The sequence below is a fragment of the Dermacentor albipictus genome, chromosome 1 (assembly GCF_038994185.2).
Source record: "Dermacentor albipictus isolate Rhodes 1998 colony chromosome 1, USDA_Dalb.pri_finalv2, whole genome shotgun sequence".
NCBI lineage: Eukaryota > Metazoa > Arthropoda > Arachnida > Ixodida > Ixodidae > Dermacentor > Dermacentor albipictus.
In genome coordinates, this window is record NC_091821.1 from 498065880 (window position 1) to 498084556 (window position 18677).

Genomic DNA, 18677 nt, shown 5'->3' on the forward strand with positions numbered 1-18677 from the left:
AGTGTAACGACAGAAACTTGCTAACGTTGTCTTTATGCTATAGGGCATCGATGGTGGGAACGGCAGTTTACTATACGAAAGCTATTCGAATAATATTCGGTTCGATTTGCTTTTACTCTATTTGATCCGGTCTCAAAAACGACTATTCGCACACCACTAATAAAATTCCTATTTACTATTGTATTACTCCAAAACCGATTACTACTGCAATCAGACAGAAGTGCAAAATCCAGAAATTGTACCAAGGAAACGTCGACTCATCTGCCTTTTATAGTTGGCCGAAGTCAAAGTTACCGCGAGTCTCTTTAATTCCGCATAAATTGTTATTCGCACGTATGTATAGTACTAGTACAACTGCAGTGGCGCGCCCAGTGGGCAGCGCCGAGGTCACAACTTGGCCATCTGTGCGACGTCTCGGATGGCTGACCGTGGTTCGTCCTTGTGGAAGAGGAAGTATCCCTGCACCAGCGCCATGCTCAGGGGCGTCTCGCCGAACTCTTGCCGCACGGCCTGGACAAAGGCGCCGGCATCGGCCTCCCCTTCCTGCGGGTAGAAGCGACGGAACAGCGCCGCCAATTGGTGGTCACTCGCAGGACCCACGAACTCGCGCACGTCCACGCGACCGGGACGGATCAGGGCGGGGTCCAACCTACGAAACAGAAGTACATGTAATGAACAGACTAAAAAAATTTGGACGACACTTAAGCTTCGCCTTTAAGAGTGGAATGCGATAGCATTCAAAGGTCCCCAACTGTGTCTCACGCCACCCGGCAACTGCAGTGTATGAACCGTGATGTTTACCGGGAAACGCTCAAGGCGAATGCTATGCATGAAGGTGGGCTTTCTGGTCGAAACGCAGCCTCTTGCATGGGCCGCGACGGATGGATCGATGGATGTTATGAGCGTCCCCTTTGGAACGGCGCGGTGGGTTGCGACACCAAGCTCTTGCTATTATACTGCCTAATGTCCTACCTAGGTTAAACAAGAAAAAAAACACTATCGACTCCCACAACCAATTTTTCTGATCCCTTATTGCAAACTTTGCTTTTGCACGTCTCCGTTTTTTGTCGTTTCCCTACTTTTCTTCCACGAATCCTCCAATCGCCTCTTACTAATCCCTATTGCAGACATGTTTAGTTTTTTACTGCTCTCGCTGAACCCAAGGGCTTCAAGGAGGCCATCGGTGCCTAAATCGTCTGCTGGGAAGACGTATTCACATTCTAATAAAACATGCTCCATAGTTTCCCTAGCTTTACCGCAGCAAGCACATGCTTCTTCTTCCTTCTTATATCTCGCTTTATAGGTGCGTGTTCTAAGGCATCCCGATCTCGCTTTGAAAAGTAATGAACTTCCCTTTGAGTTATCATAATTTGTTTCTTTTTTCGTTTTTTCCTCTTAAGTAGTCACTCAAGGCAGGTTTCTTTTCCACTGCCGCCACCCATGAGATTATTCCAGCCTCTCTGACTTTCCGCTTGACGTTCTTTGTTGCCCGCCCTATAGGCCGCATACTTGCTGGTAAGCTTCCTAGTTCTTTTCCTCCACTGTGAATCAATGTTTTTTCTGTACAAATATCCGAACACTCCGCCTGCCCATTTACTTTCTTCCATGTTCCTCAGTCATTCTTCATACTCAATTTTACTGCGAGCTTCCTTCCCTTCAAAACTAGTCCAGCCCATATCACCCTGCACAGCTTTTGTAGTCATTTGTAGTCCTCCTGTGAGTGCCCAATGCGAGGCAGCCCACTGATTTTTGGTTACCATTGTGTCCTGATAATACCCCTGATTTAAAGCAAACAATCGCATTTCCAAAAGGAAGTCCTGGAACGATTATAACTTTCCACATACCTGAGCACCTCGTGCCTATTGTATCCCCATAGCGCTCTGTGCTTCATTATGGCTGCATTTCTCTTCCACTTCACTGTTACTGTTTTTTCCTGTGTTAACATATATCTATTGCCTTTGTTTCTCCATATACCAAGGTATTTATATTCTGTTACCCGAGGTATTTCCTGGCCCTGCATTGCCACTGTCTGTTCACTGTTTTCATTGAATACCATAACACCTGATTTTCTAACACGAAATTTCAAACCTATATTGCTGCCTTCCTGTCCACAGATATTAGCCAGAAGTTGCAAGTCACTTTGCTTGTTAGCTAGCAACACAATGTCGTCTGCATAGAATGAACCTGGAAGCTGCAGCTCTACTACTGTACCCGCCTGTTTGTGTGAGAAATTAAACCCGATATAACTTCCTTCTAGCGCCCTCACCATGTACATCATAAACAGCAGTGGCGATAAAGGGCACCCCTGCCTCAGTCCCTTGTTGATATCAATTTTCTCCTTGCTCCTCATCCCTTCCAATTCAACGCAAACGGTATTTCTTAGGTAAATCTCTCTCAAAACCTGCAGACAATCGTCACCGAGCCTGGCAAGATAAGAATTCATGACCAATAGTCATCGTCTAGAATCTGTGCAACAATATGTTTACCCAGACAAATGACTCGCAAGGGACTGATTATGAGAGAGAAATTCACAGAATAGAAATGGGATGGAGCGCATACGGTAGACACTATACAAAGTCATGACCAGCAGCTTGCCAATATCCATGAAAAGTGTATTATCATTGCATTCTAACATCTCGGGCAGAATCTTGGAGGTTAACAAAATATTACGGCAGAAACCATTTTCGATGATGCTCTAAGTCAATGCAAAGCATTTCTCCCCGCATGTGGTTCAAAGTCCAAACGAACTCACGTGCGCCCGGGGAAACGCTCACTCGAGGACCGCCACATGCGCGGGCCGCGACACCCTGACGACGTACGATCAGTAACAGAGGTGGTTGCAGACAGTACACACCACACCACATTCGTCTTCGACAGAGTGCTTTTGAAAGTATGTATCTGCTTTCCATCAGTGGCAGTCCTCCAATCAACGCAGTTTGGTTTCAACTGGTGCAGCGGCCATTCGATTAGGGCGCCACTGTTCTTCGGTCGCATGTCGCTTTTCTTGTTGCCCACACTCTATAGTCACACATGTCTCGTCAGCTCATCGCTTCGGTACGTATACTTCTGTAGTGCGTGCAGTGCCTTAGCACTCTTACGCTCCTTTTCCACGTGATATTTTCAAGGATTTATTATTGTATGTGGCAGTAAAGGCCTTTGTGCAACAAAGCGCAACTGGCACAACCGAGCCACGTCTATTTGTCGCGCGTACACCAGCATCGACGAGTACAGCAAGAAGAGGAGGCGTGAAGCCGTTGGCGGTGTGCGAGCGAGTGCGTGCGTGGGAGAGTATGTGTGTGCGCGTTGAGCAAGGAGACTTGAGGGAATAGCGGCCAGCGAGCAGACACATGAGGTTGCGCGCATCGGCAACAGGCTTTGTGACCTTGGGCGGCCTTGCATTTGGTTTTGACTCCGACTAGGCAAAGAAATGCTTCGTATTAAAAAGCTTGAGAGGTAGCTAAAGAATACGCAATGAGCAACTGAAAGACAAAGGATATGTGTAGCCTTAAGGTACAGGAAGACAGCGGTGTGGATAAAAGAGCAACCAGGAGTAGCCGATATTCTAGTTGACATTAGGAGGGGAAAATCAGCAGAGCCTGTGTCACAATAAATCTCAACAATAATGCAATTAGCAATAAAGCAATGAAGTGATACAATGTGTTGGCACTGCCAACACACGTCAAGTTTTACACATTCTACTGAAGTTGGCCCCACCACTCAGGCTTTGATGACGATTTATTGGCATCCCCTTTGAAATGAGGCGCTGACACCCAGCCTCCTTGAGCTAATCAGGTACATGCTTTTCATTCTAGCAGTTTTCTACACATCTCCTTAATCTTTTTTCTCTTCAAAACATCTCTACCTACCTTGTACCGCTGCCTATATGCATCCAGAGAAAATACGGGGAATGCGGGAGATGGAAATTCAAGACGATGAGCAAAACGTGAACAAGGTGAATGCAGGAGCCAACGTTTCGACAAGTGGACTTGTCTTCTTCAAGGCGACGTATGCTTTCCTCGCCACAGTATATATAGGTGGGGTAGAGGTATATAGTGTGAGGATGCGCGACTCTCGCGCGTCCCCTGATATCTTGTTTTCCCCCATCTAATGCAATCCCGATTCGCCGCGTGGCCTGCGTGACGCCCGCGGCGGTCAATGTGGTTGAAGCGCAGTGCGAGAGATGGCGCGAGTGTTGCGCTGCTAACACCGCCGACAGGCGGGCTTACTTGGGCGCCGAGAGACAAGGCGCTACCTCTTTCCTGGCGGATCGGCGAACAGCGTGGACGTCCCGCGCGCGCGCCGACCCATGCTTCTGCGAGACCGCCTCGCGTGGCCGCCTTGGAACGCGCCACCGTTAGCGTGACCGTACGCACTAACGACCAGGCATTGGGATCCAGCATGGGGCGAACATATTCGCTCGCTATCCGGTCGCGGTGAGTCAGACTTCTAGATTTGTCGCGCGCCCATCAGCATGTTTTGTGGATAGCAACTCGGCTAGCAGGCATTGATCTATGAAAAGTGCAATAAATGCCCTTGTGACTGTTTGCACTACTGTGTTGTCGTTCCTTTGTCCCAAGAGCGGGTGTGAGAACCCTACAATAGTAGAAACCCCACCTATATATATTGTGGCGAGGAAAGCATACGTCGCCTTGAAGAAGACAAGTCCACTTGTCGAAACATTGGCTCCTGCATTCACCTTGTTCACGTTTTGCTTATTGCCTATATGCATGTAACGGATCCAGTCGTATCAATCTCTTCCTTGCTTTTTTTTTCCACCGGTACTCTAAATGTCCCTTGCTCATCTTGACTGCTGACCGGTTCATGTTTCTACGCACTTCTGGAAGACGTACATTACCTACAGGTCTCACTGGGTAAATTTCTTCACATTTCATTAGGAAGTGCTGAGTGGTTTCTCGATTTTTGCTACAACATACACATGCTTCATCTTGTTGCAAATATTTGCTCCGGTATGTTTTTTCTCCTCAGGTAACCAGGTCGAGCCTCAAATAGCAAGGCACTGCCCTTTGTGTTATCGTACAGATCTTCCGTTCTAATTCCTTCCTTCCCATTCATGTGAATCTCTATGTTCTTTTTTGTTTCGATTATTCGCATCCAATTCACTGTCTCTTTCTCTCAATTTTTTTTTCTGACTAACCCCCTTTGTACACTAACAAAAACCCTATACTTGATTGCCAACTTTCTTGACCTCTTCCTCCAGTTTGTATCCACGCTTTTCGGCTACAGATTCTTGTGCACTTCGCCTCCCATTTATTTCGGTCCTTGTTCCTGAGCAATTCTTCAAAACTGATTTTGCTCTGCGCTTCTCTGACTCCAGAAGAAGCCCAATCCATGTCACCCTGCATTGCCACGTTTGTGGTTTTACCATGGGCTCCCAAAGTCAACCAGCCTACCGATCTTTGGTTAACGTCCAACTCTGACAAGATATCTGATTTTAAGCATAGAATGGCTTAGCGAACATTAGCATTGGCACCATTACTCTTTTCCAGAGTCCATGCATTATCTCGTATTTATTGTGACCCTAAAGTACTCTGTGTTTCACTACTGCTGCATTCCGCTTTTCCTTTCACAGCAAAGCTGGTAGCCTCTAGTTGGTTGGCATTTTTCGTGCTGCTTCCGTCAGCAAAAATGTGGGCCAATCTCGGCAGCAGTGCAAGGTCAGGAGCAGTGGCTCATACCCCTGTAAGCATTCAGCAAAGTGAAGCAAACAGTGCATACATTCTTTGGAACCACGCATACAACATATAGAAGAGCACGTTTCAATAAAGAACAAGCATAAAACAATCATCCAAACCACATAACTTATAAGCCGCTTCTGTGAGCAATGTAAAGCATGCAGCGCTCCTCGGTAAAGATTACTGTTGCGCAAGCTGCCAAGCCGACAACTTGCAGCATAGGGAGTGGCATCCCTAGGCTTTTGTATATAAAAGAACCAGCCCAGCAACTTATTTCAATGTTGCTGCAACACCACTATGGGCGGCGGCGTGCTGTCAAAATTTCCATTACTCCCATTTTACCATTACTCTAAATTACCGTTACTATACCATTACTTTAAAGCAATAAAGCATTGCATAACCCCCTCAGTAGTTGTAGTGGCGGTTTTTTACAGCTTCGCTGGGCATCCACTTTCGCAAGCCTGGGATGGCGACTCGATGTTTGTTTTCAGATTATCTTGGTGAGTGCTTTAGCAAGTCTTGCCTTCATATTTTGTTTACACCCAGGTGTTTATATTGCTTAGCTATGGGTATGACTTGCTGTTGAATTAATACCATGTAATTACTAGTATCTTCATTAAATATCATAATTCTCGATAGGCTACTTATCAAGAGGTGGTACCAGTACAGTTGAAACTGTTAGGTCACACATGTCCTTCAAGTGATTAATAATTTAGCACACTGAAATTTTGACATATGTCAAATGCATCTTTGCAGGGTGCAATCAAACATCAGATGGTATGCTGGTTCAAAATCAAGCCTTTCTTAAGAGTCCTTTGAAGCACATACCAAAACATTAATGCAACTTTACAACTTATGAAGCAATGCTCTATAGTTTCGGGTACACCGCAAAGGCAACAGTAGATACAAAATATGCCGTTTTTGTGCTACCAAGTTTTCACAGGTAGTGTTTCACCGTGTAAGTTAAAGAAAAATGTTTTTGAACATGGGTATAAAGGCATCTTGCAGACTCGCTGAAGTATGTCATGCCCTGGCAGATAAGAAAATGTAGAATGGTAAAGGGGAGGTGGCAAAATTATTGATACTAAATTTGTTTCGACACTGTGTAGAAATATTCAGTAGAAAAACTCAACCAAGAGGAATTGCACAGCAATACATGAAACCCCACAAACAAGGATGCTCGGAATATTGACATCAAACTACCAAGTTGGGTAAAGCATTCCCTAAATTAACTTGTATGAAATATCGTAGTAGTGGATGTGAAATATCACAAAAAAGAAGAAACAAACAGTTTGTCACACTAATAGATGCACCAGACCAAGTCCGCCAGCGTACATGGGTCTAAAGATATCTTGCAGATCAATCTATAGCCTATGAGGCTGATCTATCGCGCAATGACAGTGCTGGGCAATTAGTGCAAGGCTTTGTGCTCCACACAGACTGAGAGCAGTGGCATCTGTGCATGTATTTCGGAAGCTATGTCAAGCAATACTATAGTGGACGAGGATTACATTATGTGTTGTGGGATTCTCACACCCATGCTCTTGGGACAAAAAAAAACGACAACACAGTAGTGCAAACAATCACAAGGGCATTTATTGCACCTTTTATAGATCAATGCCTGCTAGCCGAGTTCCCATCCACAATACATGCCGATGGGCACGCGACAATCTAGAAGTCTGACTCACCGCGACCGGATAACGAGCGAATATGTTCGCCCCATGCTGGATCTTAACGTCTGGTCGTTCGCGTGTACGGTCACGCGAACGGTGGCGCGTTCGAAGGCGGCCACGCGAGACCGTCTCGCAGAAGCATTGATCGGCGCACGCGCGGGACGTCCGCCGCGCTCGCCGCCCAAGAGAGCCGCTTATCTTGCCCGCACCCCCAAGTAACCCTGCAGTGAGGCGGCGCTAGCAGCGCAACACTCGCGCCATCTCTCGCACTGCGCCTCAACCACTCCGACCACCACGGGCGCCAGGCCACGCGGCGAAGCCGCACTGCAGAAGACAGGAGCTATGCGGGAAAACCAGATATCAGGGGACGCGTGAGAGTCACGCATCCCCACATCCCTCCAACCTTAAATCACTACATATTCCGGCGAAACATGTCACTCGATCTAACATCAACGCGTGCTTCGCGAACAAGGTAGTACATGCAACAGTGGCCGCGCCGAAGAAATGTCCACACACTGTCCATAGCATGCGAGCCGACATTGTCCCTGGGTACACCGCTGGCATCCGCCGGTCACAGCAGCAGCTTTGCAGACTCGACGGCACAATTCCAGGCCAGGACTCCGCAAACGACGACGCAGTAGTCGTTACGAGCAAGCGTCGCTCGCGCCGACGCGCCCTGCTGGCAAGAGCCGCCGTAGCTGTCGGTGACCGCCGGTTCTTGTCCGCCGCCGAGGGTTGTGAGCTGGATACAGGAGGCCACCGAAGTCGCTGCGCCGCACCGGCCACAGCATCACCATTGCCCGGGGTGGCTCGATCCTAGCCCGGGGCGGCAGCGCAGACGATGTGCAGGTGACAGCAAACCAGGCGTGACTCCACTCACGCTGCGTACACGCAACACACTCGGCAAACACTAATGTAGTGCAAGGGAGAGGAAGTCTGCATGCGCATCGCCCACGTGGTACGATGTTCAGCTTGGCTAGCAAAAGATCGGGCAGTGTTAGATATGGCGCCGTTTCCTGAGGCTACTTCGAGTTCCCCAGACCACATCAAATCGCAGCACAGCTAATTGAGGAATGCAGAAGCAGGAAAGCACATTCCAGAGGAGCACCAGACAAGTGCAAACAAGTTCACGTGCCGACAAGTTCGTTCGCCGCCAGGATTAGAAAGGGACCTCGGACAAGGGAGCCCAATCATCCCCCTTCGCCTTTGAAGAAGACATTTGCAACCGCTGCGCGGCCGTAGCACGGGGAGCAGGTGGGTCCTAGGACAATGGAGCATGAGCACCCCCCTCCCCTTCTCCTCCTTGGAAGAAGCGCATTGTTAGTCTGCGAGGCAAGATCGCAGGGGGATCAAGTGATCAAGAGAGGAGGACCAGGCGCCGACTCTCTTCGCCGGGTATGACACCATCGCACGGGCGCCTACCATTGGCTGAAAATGGCGTCATCTGAGCGGACTCTCCCATTGGCCAAACATGACGCGACTTCCAGTGCTCGAAGGGTTTATAAGAAGCATTCCAGAGAGACCAGAGCATTCCCTGATTCCCTGATTCACCTCTCTCGAACTTCTTGCCGCGGGTCGCAGCGTCCGAGTTGCTGCCGGCCCGTAATGACTGTACGACTGTTACATGACTCTCACCTCTCTGTATATAACGTAGAATAAACCCTCCCAAGTTTGGGTTTTCATCCCGGAGTCCGTCCTTCAACCCCTACAGCAGCTACTCAGATGCTAAGTTCATGTGAACGAAGCTCGCTTCGTTGAGTCGAACGAGTAATTTCAATTCGTGCGAGGCTATCTAGAATGAGGGAAGCAAAGTACACCTCAACGCCACGGCCCACCAGGTTGTGTCCCTCCACGTGCGACAGGCAGCTTCGTAAAGCTTTAGGCCTAAAGCGTCGCTACCCTGACAACAACTGGCATCCAAAAACAACACCCAAAATGGGCGCAATACAGGCAGCCGCGAGGAGACGTCAGCTCTGCTAGGTGGTCCTACCCTGTTCGATGCACACAGCATCCGAGTTCACGGCGCACCGTCCCAGACGGTGTCGGAGCGCCCGGTGCCAAGCCGCAATACCAGTCAGCCCGTAGTGGCACCCGTGGCCCGCGGCCACCCGGCTCCCTGAGCCGCGACTTCATCAGTCAAAGAGATAGAAGCTATTTACATAAGAAATTCGGACCACCCACGAGGCTTCCGTACTCACTCGCTTCAGGCTTGCCACTGCTCCGCGGGCGCTAAGCCTCGCTTTCCCAGGATGCAGACCACGTGGCTCACGTACCAACGAATGCCATTAAAAAAACACTTGCGAAAGGCTTAGCATGTTGACATCCACAAAACTATCCACAAAACATGCCGATGGGCGCGCGACAAATCTAGAAGTCCGACTCACCACGACCGGATAACGAGCGAATATGTTCGCCCCATGCTTGATCCCAACGCCTGGTCGTTTGCGCGTACGGTCACGCGAACGGTGGCGCGTTCGAAGGAGGCCACGCGAGACGGTCTCGCAGAAGCATGGATCGGTGCGCGCCCGGGACGTCCACGCTGCTCGCCGATCCGCCGCCAAAGTGAGCCCCTTATCTTTCCCGCACCCCCAAGTAACCCTGCCGTGAGGCGGCGCTAGCAGCGCAACACTCGCGCCATCTCTCGCACTGCCCCTCAACCACTCCGACCACCGCGGGCGCCAGGTCACGCGGCGAAGCCGCACTGCAGAAGATAAGAGCTATGCGGGAAAACAAGATATCAGGGGACGCGTGAGAGTCACGCATCCCCACAGTGCACCACACAGAAATTGTTCTTGACAAGATGGCAGCACGTTTGCGTGCAATTCTCCATTATGATTTTCGTGAAAACAGCGTCGGCGGCAAAGAGAAGGAGCACATGACAATGATGATGATGATGATGATAAGCCGCAAACATGGCACATACCTAAATATAGAATACGCCAAGAATAAGGTGGTTGGTGGAAGTGAACAGCGATGTCAAAGTGACAACACCATGTCGTTTACACAGTGCTTCACTATATACACAGGTGCCAAACGACCAAAATGGTAGTACTGCAAATATACAGACACAACAAGATCACTGTAATCTCGTAGGTGGCACTTTGCCATTTTGCTCATGATATCAGTTTTAGTAGAAGTTTATTGGCCTCAGGGTCTATTTGAATGTCCCAGGAGAGACATTCGAAACTAGTCATCTAAAAAGCATGAAGCATTTAACTTAGCAACTGCTTCATTACCAGCAGCCTAAACATTGATGTACATAGAAAACTTAATTTTCGCAAATTGTGTAAGGAGACTTCAAATTTGAAGGTAAAATTCTATGCTGGAGCCATGTCAGGCAGATCAGTGTTTGGACGTTGTCCAACTGAACGGTGAAAACAAAGAAATGTGACTGTTTCGCAGAAAACAAGCAAAAATAAACTTGATTCACCAAGATTATCTTAACCAAATCTATTTAAAAAACAAATTGCCAAACCACCAAGAAAAATATAGCATAAGCCGTTGGCCAAACCGGTGCGAACAAAAGGTTCTACAAAGCTGTGCATTTTGACTACATAAACATAGCCTACTTAGGCAGGAGTCTGTCCATGTTGAAGTTAAAATTTCACAACATGCATTTACAAGTACATTGTGTACATCAAAAAGAAAAGAACCGAAGTTACCTAATCCACCCAATGTTTTCTGTACTATTATAACTACTTTTCAATTAATTATTTCTTTTTTAATGTTGGTGTTGTTTCTAACGTTTATTATTTTTATTTGTACATACTGCAGCCCGATCAGGCTATTGCAGGAAAGGCAGAGAAATGAAAATAGTAAGTAATACAGGCAATACGAACAATACAAACCAATATAAATCAAAACTATTCAATGGCCACCAAGAATAAGTTTAAAGGAAGAGAACGAGTAGAACCAGGCAAAGAATTCCAGTACTCGATTACACGGGGAAATAAACTGTATTCAAAAGTGTCCGTACGGGCAAAATAAGGTGCGATGTTTAGGTGATGGTGACTTCTAGTATTAGATGGTTTTGCAGGAGTTAGGTAGTTATCTGAAGATATACGGCAGGAAGAGTTAATAATGCAATGCAAAAACTTCCGTGATTCCGTGCGTCGGCGATCTGAGAGCGGTTGTAAGCCTAGGAATGAAAGCGCTGTATACGGTGAAAAATCCCTATCGTACCTATGGCATATGAAGCAGATCGCTTTCTCTTGGATGGCCTCAATCTGATTAATGTCGCACCGTTTGTGTGGATTCCAGATGGGAGAAGCATATTCTAGTACAGGCCGAATTAGTGATTTATACATCAGTAGTTTAGTATCCCTTGGGGCTGTGGTCAATGTGCGGCGCAGACAGCCTAACTTTTTCAGTGCTTTTGAGGTTGTTAAATCTATGTGCTTCGACCAAGACACACTGGGTGTGAAAACAAGACCAAAGTGTTTATATTCACTAACGCTCTAAATTGGAGTATTATTGACTTTGTAAGTAAAAGCGGAAGGCGTTGTTTCATTAGTGAAAGTCATAACAACAGTTTTACGAATGTTAATTGTCCTTTGCCAGGTATCGCACCAAGAGCTAAAATTAGAAAATAATTTTTGAAGCTGTAAATGGTCATCAAAGAAGGAAATTTTATGATATAATACACATTCATCAGCATAAAAATGTATATTTGAGGTTATGTGACGAGGCAAATCATTTATAAAGATCAAGAAAAGCAATTGACCCAGCACGAAACCTTGTGGCACTCCTGAAGGCACCTCTGTCACCCTGGAATGAGCTCTGTTAAAGGACACAAATTGAGATCGATCGGAATGAGAACTAGAAATCCAGCTGAGAATGCAGGGATTAAGGATGGCGTCAAGTTTATACATCAATTTCGAATGAATCACTGTATCAAATGCCTTTGAAAAGTCAATGAAGATTGCGTCAATTTGGTTGCCCCTGTCGAGGTTAACACAAATGTCATGTGTAAATTGACTTAGCTGTGTTAATGTGCTGAACTCATGTCTTAGCCGTGCTGGACATTAGTTGGTAATTTATGTGACTCAATAAGGTATTCCATAATGTGTTCGTAAATAATATGCTCTAACATTTTACACGAATGAGAGGTTATAGAAATTATTCTATAATTAGATAATAGGTGTTTGTCACTGGCCTTGAATAAAGGAAGAACCTGAGCCATTTTCCAGGATGAGGGAACTGTAGAGGATGCCAGGGACTTGCGAAATATGACAGTGAGGTAGCGACAGGTCCATAATGAGTACCGTACCAAAAACAAGTTCGGAATGCCATCTGGCCCTGCAGACTTCTTAATATCGAGTTTCAATATTAAGTTCAACACACCTTCTTCGGTAATGTTAATGTCATTGATGGGTACGTCACTCCGAGCAATGGTGTCTGGTTGGATGACGTTAAAAAATCAAAAAGAAAACCATGCCTACTTTGAAATATGTTTCTTCATGAGCCATACCCTTCACCCGCCCCCCACCCCCTCCCCTAACAAACAGCCCTATAACCACTGGGTTCTTGTGTGGTTCCCCATATGCGAGTGAATGCAATTTGAAGGAGCCAGCAAGCATAGAATGGTGGTCCTCACTAGGGGAGACTGCTGCTGTCACAATAAATGAGTTCTAAGATGAAGGAATCACTGAGACTGCTGTCCTTCCTTAATTCTACTTCTTATTATTATTGCAATCTGTTCACTCTGATTAGTTGCGAATGTGATGTGTACACCTTATCAAGTGCTCAGACAAATGACACAGAGTGTTATTTGTCATGCAAGCTTTTTGAAGCACAGACTTCATGCCACCTCCACATTCTGCAAAAACTGCGACGAAAACGCCACAGGAAACCAAAGCCACATTCGCCGGGAATGCGAGGGCCTTCCCCCACCCAGAGACCTTCTGCCAACTCCCTCAGAAACAACATAGGGGGCCCTAACACGGTCCCCAGAAGAAAAAGTACAAAAAGCAATCATTGCCTGGGTGGAAGAGGTCGCCGCAAACAAGTGGCATCTACAAAGCCCTGAAATTTCTCTTGAATAAAGTTGTTTCCTCCTCCTCCTCCCCACTCTAACCCCCTACTTCACACACACACGCACACACACAACGCAGGTAGTATTTGTGCGTCATTATAAGTTGCTTGCCACCAGCTCTTTTGTTTACAATAACTTTTTTGCTCAAACCTTTCTCAAATGAAAGCCGTGCACAAAAAAATAATTGCATAATTGTACAGCTAGGCCTCGCTCATTTTCACCGTGGCGTTGCTACACCAGTTCCAGCCAGCCACATTTGCAGCCTATAGCAATGCCTCTCCATTCTTAGGCAGCGCAAATACAAACAAAACACGAGACAGAATACAGGACAAGTGCTGGTCAACTGTCTAGCGCTTGTCCTGTATTCTTTCTCGTGTTAGGTTTGTATGTAATGGATAGGTATTCACTTGCCCACTTTTAAATCTTTCTGCAGCAATGCCTCTGTCGACGTATCCTAGCTAGCGAAAGGAGTAGGGAACGACTGTAGGAAGGGTTCATCGTGGCACTCAGCAGGCGCTTTCTGAGGAATTCTGCACCTACAAAACCCATTTCCCCTGTACGTCTCACGCTGCTATGAACACTTCTCCATCTGTTCTTGGAACCTATTTTCAGCATCATCTTTTATATTGATTTAGTACATACTGTAGACCAATAAAAGTCTAAGCAGGAGAAGAAATACAAACAGTCAATGCAGACATGAATCTTTTCAAAAATGAAAAAAAGGAAGAAATATGAATAAACCAAAATCCACCATAATACAAAAGAGGGACACAATTTCAGTACAATACAATTCACTCAGGAGGCATAAGAAACTATTTGGTAATACATGCCATTCAGCTATCATCTTTAGAAAAAAAGGAATATTTATATGCATTCATGCATGCATAAACGGGTTGTATATTATACATATGTTTGTGGTGGGATGCTCTCGTTGTATACTGTACTTGTCAAAGACATCCTCAGGTCGAATTCGCAGCTTATGAAGGTATATCGAACGAAGCATCATGAATCTCGACCTTCCTCCCTTTTGAATGTGATTGCAGATTTGGTAGTACCAACATAGCTGAACGAGAGCCATGACATTCATAACGATTGAATATTAATCCGGCGGATAATCTCTGAATGATTTCAAGTATCTTTTTTTCTCCGACGAATACCACCTACACTGTTTTCACGTACTCAAAAGCTGGTCTAATTGCTTTTCATGCCTTTAGTCGAAGTGAATTAGCTGAGTTTTTCAGTTTGAGTTTTAAGAAACTTGACTTCCTTCGTGCCGAACAACATACACGATGAACTTGCTTTGTCCATGTCGGACGTTAAGTTAAAAGGTGACACCTAAGTACTTGAAGTCTTCTACTATGTACGTAAAAGCTAGCTTGTTAATCTTATTAGAGATGCTTAAATGGAGAGTTTTATCAAAGTCTATAGACATTCCCGAATTTCAGACCATTATGCCAGTAATTGCAAATTATCATTAAGCATCGTGAGTGTACCGGGCCGCCACCAGATGGTGTAGAGTCGCAGGCACGAGACAGTAGGCAACGGTCTGTGGCAGAGAGGGAGACGAGACATTCATTTGAGGGATCGCCAGTCGTTTGGGCACAGCCACAAGTAAGAGCGGGGGTGAGAGAAAGTCTGGTGGCTTCTGCTCCTTGAATATACGACTCTGCCTAGGCACTACGGAGTAAGTTGCTTAGCGCGTATTGTATGCGCTTATCCCCTAGACATGCCGGCATTACGGAGTGCGGTCGAGTTTATTTACACTTTGCCGCTGGGTGCCCGCGCAGTGAGGCAGTGGGCATGGACGCCCCATTTGGTTACCGCTGCATCTGAATGGGCAAGGTTCTGACTGGTGTTGCATAAGTCGCGGGTCGCTTTTTTCGTTGCGACGATAAATTGGATTTTTTACAAGCAGTGCTCATGTAACCAGGGCAGTGCTCAGGGCACATGTAACCAGCAAATGGAGCCCTCAGGAGAGCACCTGAGGTTATAGTAAAGCAGGCGCGCAAGATCTCCGGGGCACCTAAGGGGTAGCCGGGGGATCAAAGCTGGAAACAGGGCGGCCCATGGGCTGGGGCCGCAGAGGCCAAAGCGTGCCAGGGGGTGTTCGAACAAAAAATTGGCTGTCCGCGATAGAATCCCACAACGGATCAGTATAAAATTCTTCCAGTGATTTTACTACATCTTCGAAATTGCTGATGATATTGCCCTGCTTATCTTTCAGTGCATACGTCATGGCTTGTCCTATGCCAAGATATCTTCTCACTGATTTCATGCTGCGTCGATTTTTTACTGCTTCCTCAGTCTTTCTCACATTACAATTTTGAATATCCCTTACTTTTTCCTTGATCAGTTTTGACAGTTCCACAAATTCTATCTGCTCTCTTGAATTGGACGCTTTCATTCTTTGTCATTTATTTATTAGGTCCTTCGTTACTTAGGAGAGCTTGACTACTAGTTGCCTTACCTCCCACTTCAATTGCTTCTTCTGAAGCCAGCCTAGTTAGTTTCCTTCCTTACTTCTAGGTCTTCATCTCCCTGTTCTAAGGCTGCATATTTGTTGGCAAGCGCCAGCCTGAACTGGTCTGCTTTTACCCTTGCTGCATCTAAGTTGGCCTGTTTCTTCTTGACTAATTTTACTCTTTCTTCATATTGAGGTGAATCCTAGACCTTACTAACCTATTATCATTCTACTTTACCTCACCTCACACTTGTACGTCCTGCACTATGCTGGGATTGGCAAAAAATATGAAATCTATTTAATTCCTTGTTTCTCCATTTGGGCTTTTCCAGGTCCACTTCCTGTTGCTATGCTTCCTGAAAATGTTTATTATTTGCAGCTTATTTCTTTCTGCAAATTCTACCAACATCTCTCCTCTAGTGTTCCTCGAATAGATGCCGTAGTTGCCCATTGCTTGTTCACCCACCTGCTTTTCCCCCACTTTTGCATTAAGGTTGCCCATGACTACAGTATACTGAGTACTCAATGTTTTCATAAACCTGTTCTATTTTTTTCATTATCGTGACTGGAGGTTAGACTGCAGGCTTGTACTACCCTTATTCTGTAGCTCCTATTTAGTTTTATTAAGACTACTGCTACCCTCTCATTAATGTTAGGAATTCGTCAAAGTTGCCCGCTATGTTCTTATGGATAAGGAATCCTACCCCGTATTGCTTCTTATCTGGGAGTCTATAGCAGAGTCTATAGCATAGTGGCGGTTAGTCAGCACTGTATAAAACTCACCAGTTTTTCTAACCTCACTAAGGTCAATGATATCCCACATAATGCCTGGTAGTTCCTAAAAGGGTTATGCTAACGATACACGGCTATTGGCCAATAGCTGACGTCAATCAAGAAGGGTGTTTGAATCAGTGCGCTTCTTCCTGCTGGTACTGTGTATACTGAAGTAAGCAAAAATATGCATTCTAATTTCAATAATAAGTACGTACTTCCTGAAGAAGTCGGCTATCGTCTGCTCACGCTCGGCCGTGGCCGCTCGTGTAGGAATTAAACATTGGACACCCTGTTTATCGGTGTCATAGCTATAGTGCACTAGATTAGCGGTAGTGGTCCGTGAGAAGGTGAAGCAGTTTTCTCAGAAACACACAGGTGGTGCTGCTGGACCTTTCGCTTTGACCCTTCATGTATTCGTATGCATTGAAAACCACATTTCAATATGCTCCACTGCATTCTCTAACATACAGGAGAGAGAGAAAGGGGGGAAAGAAACCGAGTTGCTTCGTTTTCTTTTCTTGTTATTTTTTTCTTGAAAGGACACAAGTTCAAAAGTGTCATTGGTACACGCGAGTCCAAGCACGTGCTGGTGGCACGACTGGCTTATCCGAACCAGCACTGAAAAGAAAACATTAAGCGCACAAACAGGTTTAGTTCTGCAGAGAGTGCTTTATTTACACATAAAAAATGGGCTCCAATCCGTGCTGTAAGGGTGGTTGGACATCAAAGCTGCAACGACTAGAATAATTACCCATTACGACGTAGGTTGAAATTGTTCACGTGGTGACATTCACATGCACTTTACCGAATTGTTAAGTTTCGATGGCCTGCGACTTGGCTTACGCCACTACTTCCCCCACCTACTAAGAGTGGGGCAGAGAGAAGATGAATTCGCCACACCTCGTATGCACGCTGCTCTTCAGGATTCATTATATGTGCGTGTCACAACACAAATCAGTTGCTAGGCGGGTTCTTATTCTACATATGAAAGTGTAGTTCTACGTCACTCCCTGCTTCGTATGCAACAGTCAAGCTGCCGTCGATGCAGCAGCTTGCGCAATGGTAATCTTTACCAAGAAATATATGCAGGGAGTGCTACGTGCTTTGCATTGCATGTAGGCGCAGAAGTGCCTTGTCATCAATTATGCACGTGTTACGGATGCTTGTATTCAGCTAGTTCTTTATTGAAACACACGCTGTTCTGTATGTCATATGCACTGTTCGCTTCACTTAGGTGAGTGCTTGTAGCTTCTGGCTTACGGAGGTACGAGTCATAGATGACGATAGTTCTCTGTCGGCATTATGCCACGAAGAAATCCCGTGGTCCTAGCGATAGATAGCTTCACTGTAAAACAGCAAGCAAAAGAGTCATGCAGCACCTATTTCGCTTCTTCCATGGCGTGCGAGAGTGGTTCTGATATTAACGTACGGCAAACATACGTCGGGCAGATAACGTTGCTTTGTGTACTTTCTGAGTTCATGAAAACAGTCTTTTCGATTATGACAGCGTGAGAATCACTGTTAAAAGAGGCATGAAAATAAGCAGGACCACCATAGTCACGAAATTTATGACCAGCCCACTGCTCTGTAAGTTGAAGCACATTCCATAAATGAAACGGCATGTACTGCACGTCAATTGCTGGCCCATCCACTTCAAGCTCATCAACTAGCAAGCAAGGTTTCTTGGACGAGTCACACACTGCAGGATCTGCACAACTTTTTTTTTGAAGGGCTTTTGCGTACTGCCACCTTCGACAGGTATTAAGGAACATTCAGAAGAATGGTCGGTACTGCGTCCGGTGAAAGCAAAGGCTTCCAACGTGGTATCCGTACTGGCTTTCCATCAATGACGTAAACATAGTCTTGAAGTAAATTACTTTTCTTCGAACCTGTAACTCACACACAGCGTCAGTCAGCTGCAGGGGTTTATCAGCACGATGAAGGTTCTGATTCCAAACACAGCGCCTTTCGTCGTCCTCAGGCACACCAAACAACTTTGGCCCTTTCTTCATGCCACTATGGCCAGTTCTGCAACTGGGAGC

General features: G+C 46.1%; 1 protein-coding gene across 5 annotated transcripts in view; it reads right to left on the minus strand.

The window, feature by feature from the left end:
* Nucleotides 1–228: 228 nt before the first annotated feature.
* The window catches only part of Bcs1 (Bcs1 chaperone), an 89673-nt gene continuing 71224 nt past the window's right edge, over nucleotides 229–18677 (minus strand). For all 5 annotated transcript variants that reach the window (XM_065454566.1, XM_065454564.2, XM_065454568.1 and 2 more), the window contains one exon: nucleotides 229–649. In XM_065454566.1, the coding sequence (XP_065310638.1) occupies nucleotides 388–649 (262 nt within the window). In that variant the 3' untranslated portion in view covers nucleotides 229–387. The remainder of the gene's footprint in view (nucleotides 650–18677) is intronic.